This window comes from Meleagris gallopavo, chromosome 16, assembly GCF_000146605.3.
Source record: "Meleagris gallopavo isolate NT-WF06-2002-E0010 breed Aviagen turkey brand Nicholas breeding stock chromosome 16, Turkey_5.1, whole genome shotgun sequence".
In the NCBI taxonomy this organism is placed as follows: Eukaryota; Metazoa; Chordata; class Aves; order Galliformes; family Phasianidae; genus Meleagris; species Meleagris gallopavo.
The window spans coordinates 6,466,989-6,470,558 of record NC_015026.2 but is presented as its reverse complement, the minus strand read 5'-3'; the positions used below and the strand labels follow the sequence as shown (position 1 = coordinate 6,470,558).

The window sequence follows — 3,570 nt, the reverse complement described above, 5'->3', positions numbered from 1 at the left end:
AAATACAAACCAGACAGGCCGTGAAAATAGCATTAGACATGCAAACCGTTTCACTGCTTGTCATGGTGAGTGCTCCCTGCAGTGGCTGCAGCAGGACCACTGCGTGCATAACACTACGCCCATGTAACTGCTCTGCACCTGGGGGCCTGGGGCACAGCACCAGCAGGACAGTCTGATTGCAGATACATTGCCACAGATGAAGGCTTGGCCAACAAATGGCATGTGTACATGGAGCTTAACTCCAGGAGTGAGGTTTTGGAATAATCTTCAAACCTGTGATCTTCAAATCTCCATTCGGTGCTCTCCTTGCATTATGGAGATCATATTTCTGTTAAAACTACACATTTGCTGTCAAAATACAGTTACATGTCCTCAATTTTCTGCTAAAACGCCAGATGTCAAGACAGCCTTCAAAGCACAAATGGACAGAATGGAACCACTTCCCTTCCTGAGCCCACAGGCAGCTTCTCATAGCACTGGACTGTCCCGCTCAGCTCAGAGAGCAGCTGAGATGCTGGAAGTGCTGAAACCTACAGTTTTGGTTACTCTCATGAGCAGAGCAACCCAGCTGAGCGTCCTCTGTTCAGGTTCTTCCTCTTTACCCAGGTGCTGAGTCCCAGCTCTGCCCCCAGATCCCCCCAGCCTGGTGTGAAGCTGCTCCGATCGCTGTAGGGCAGCAGCTACGCTGTGCCTGCCTGACTGCAAGTCAGCAACGATTCCAATGGAGAACAACAGCACATCCCGTGATTGAGGAAGGAATGTAAAATGAGAAAGAGTCACCAGTGGCTTCCAAAGGAAAGGCAAACACCTGCTCCTTGCCAGAACAACCTGTTCCACGGTGAGACAGAGCACTGGTTAAGGGTCCAGTGCCCAAGGTAATGCCTGCTGCCGGGTATCATGGCCCCAGAACTGAAGGTGGGCAAGTAACACATGCACCATACATAAGTAATGCCACACTGCTAACAAAACAAAAGGTTAAAATTCACTTCCAATTACCCCTCTAACACAATGTTTTATAGTAGTGGAGTTACATTCAACACTGAAAATCCCTAGGAAATTATCAACAAAAGCTAATGCACATCATGGTGCGTTGGGCGCAGCTTAAGGAGAGCTCCATCACCGAGCCCATCCTTCAGGCAGCCAGGAGCACATCACAGGCACAGAGTAACCCTGGCAGCACAGACCGGAGCGGCCTGAAACCCAGCTCACACCGATGCACGTGGAGGAGCTGATCCTCCCCACAGCTGCACGGGGCGATGGGAGATGTGCTCAGCAGTCAGTGACAAAGCAAGGAACTCAGACTGCTATTTCCTTATTTCATTGCAGAAGAAAAAAAATAAACTTGACCACATTAAAAACTAACAGCTTATCATTTGTAAAAGGAAGTGTTATGTGCAAGATGTAAACAAGTGATAAAAGTCACGGTAAGGAGATGCTGCTATAAACACTTCAGTGGTTGCTCTTTTTTTTTTTTTTCCTTTAATAAAAAGAAAACAGAAATATCTGCTGATAGGAAAACTCAGTTACTCGTGCAGGGAGCAGTCAGTTCATCTCAGTTCATCTCAGCCCAGGGCAGGATGTGATCCCTATAGGTGCACATGGTGCTGGCTCCCACTGCACGCTGTGCGACCCGCTGCCCCGCGCACGGCTGCAAAGCTCCTCAGAGGAAGGAGAAGAATGGTGCTTGGGGTGGGCAGGTGGAAGACGGTTTAGGTTAAACCATCGGGGCAAACGCTCAGGGCCACAGTGATAATTAAACAGTGAAGTAATTTATTTACCCCATGACCAGAGAATCCATCCTCCATCCTACTCTGCCCAGGATCTCACAAATCAGCTCTGACCCAATCTTCTCATCTCACACCTCCTGCCAGCACAGCATATCACCAGCACCAGGAACCAGCTGGGCTGGCCACAGAGTACTGCAGGGATGAAAAATTTCACAGCACTTTCTGCAAATGAAAACCCGCGTGTGCCGTTTGCTCCAGGAGAGCAGTTCCATCCCCTCTCCAACCCTTTTTCGTGTAGCGTGATTTTCGAGATGAAAAAGCAGCTTGTCATATCCTGTGCTTGATCTTCTTTACCCTTTTTGAATAAAACCAAACCCATTTATTTCTATGCTGTTCTCCAGCCTCTTCCAGCAAATTTGCTGAACTTATTTATCGATGCAAAGCTTTCCTACAGGGAAAAAAAAATCTTAAGAAAGAGACCATATCTGAAATTATTTTGCTTAAGTGTATAAATAAAATAATGGCATCCAATCCTTTATTCCTTCTCTGAGTTGGTACAGCGTTCCGCAGAGAGACAAATGGACTTTCATAGCACTGGTCTCCACTTCATTGGAGTCCCCCAAGAAAATCGCTCAGGATTTTGACAAGGCCAATTGGATGCCACACCGAATGGGTGTTGCGAAGACTTTGCTTTTACAATATCCACACAAAGTTGCCTAGAGTTCCTCAGATTTACATACTGCTATCATAGAAGCAGTGAGTGCTGTTTCAATAAAGAGTGTCTGGCTGAGGCATGCAGTAACCAACTTGCTGCCTCTGTTTTTCCTTAATTTTCAGAGTACATGTGTAACAAAAATGCAGAACCCATCTGCTTAGCCACTGCTTCTTGGAACGAAACAAGTACCGGTTTCTAGTAACCACGAGCTAAAGAGCCACAGTAACTTACAGGCTACACTTAACACACTGCATGCTTTTTAGTTTGAGATCAAAGAGAGAAAAAGGAAGGAAGGCAGAAACCAAGGGGAAAAAACACAACCGCCTGAGCCAGCACAACTCGTTGCTCTGCTACACCTGCCGAGGCACTCAGCCTTCCCTCGCTGCGGTTCAGGATTTTCTAATACAGAACTCTTAGTATAAGAGTCTCCTTAAGTGTTACGTGATGTCAAATACATTTTGGGATTTCTAATTAAATCTTGCAACGAAAAAAAGAAACCTTCAAAAACTTTCGGACGTGGAACTTGTTGAATAAAGAGTAAATCTTAATTGTGGGGTGAATCCGATGTGACAGAAGCATCCTTCTCCACTTGAAAACTCACAGCATCACCTGGAACAACGCGCTCCCTTCCTTCTTTCCGCAGTTGTTAATTTCTGACCAATTCGGGCGCCGTGCAGCTGAACTGCCGCGCTTTGCTCGGCGCCCAGCAGCAGCCGGGGAGGGTTCCGCACGCCATCGGTGCACCGCGTTAAATCACCGCGGCAGCAGGAGAGGCCCCCCCGGCACCTCCCGCCCCGCCGGGACCTCTGAGCCCACTCAGCCCCTCCCGGCGCGGCTCCGCGCGCTCACCTGTACCACTGCAGCCCCTTCTCGTAGTTGCGGTCGAAGAAGTGGGGCTCGGTGCCCACAGCCCTCACGTCGGGGTGAGCGCGGATGGCCTCCAGCAGCGCCCGCGTCCCGCCCTTCTTCACCCCGATGATGAGCGCCTGCGGCAGCCGCTTCTCGCCGTAGTCCGGCGTGGTGCCGCGGCTCCCGGCGCGGCTCAGCTCCTCGTCCGTGGTGCTGGACTCCTGCGGGTCCCTCTCGAAGGCTCCGCTCTGCGCCGCGATCGCCTCCCCGGGGGCCAGC

General features: G+C 49.8%; 1 protein-coding gene across 1 annotated transcript in view; it reads right to left on the bottom strand.

The window, feature by feature from the left end:
- Positions 1 to 3,178, bottom strand: part of USP31 (ubiquitin specific peptidase 31) — an 82,237-nt gene extending 79,059 nt beyond the window's left edge. Inside the window, exon 1 of the mRNA XM_031555778.1 lies at positions 3,101 to 3,178. Within this exon, the coding sequence (XP_031411638.1) occupies positions 3,101 to 3,178 (78 nt within the window). The remainder of the gene's footprint in view (positions 1 to 3,100) is intronic.
- Between the last annotated feature and the right edge of the window lie 392 nt (positions 3,179 to 3,570).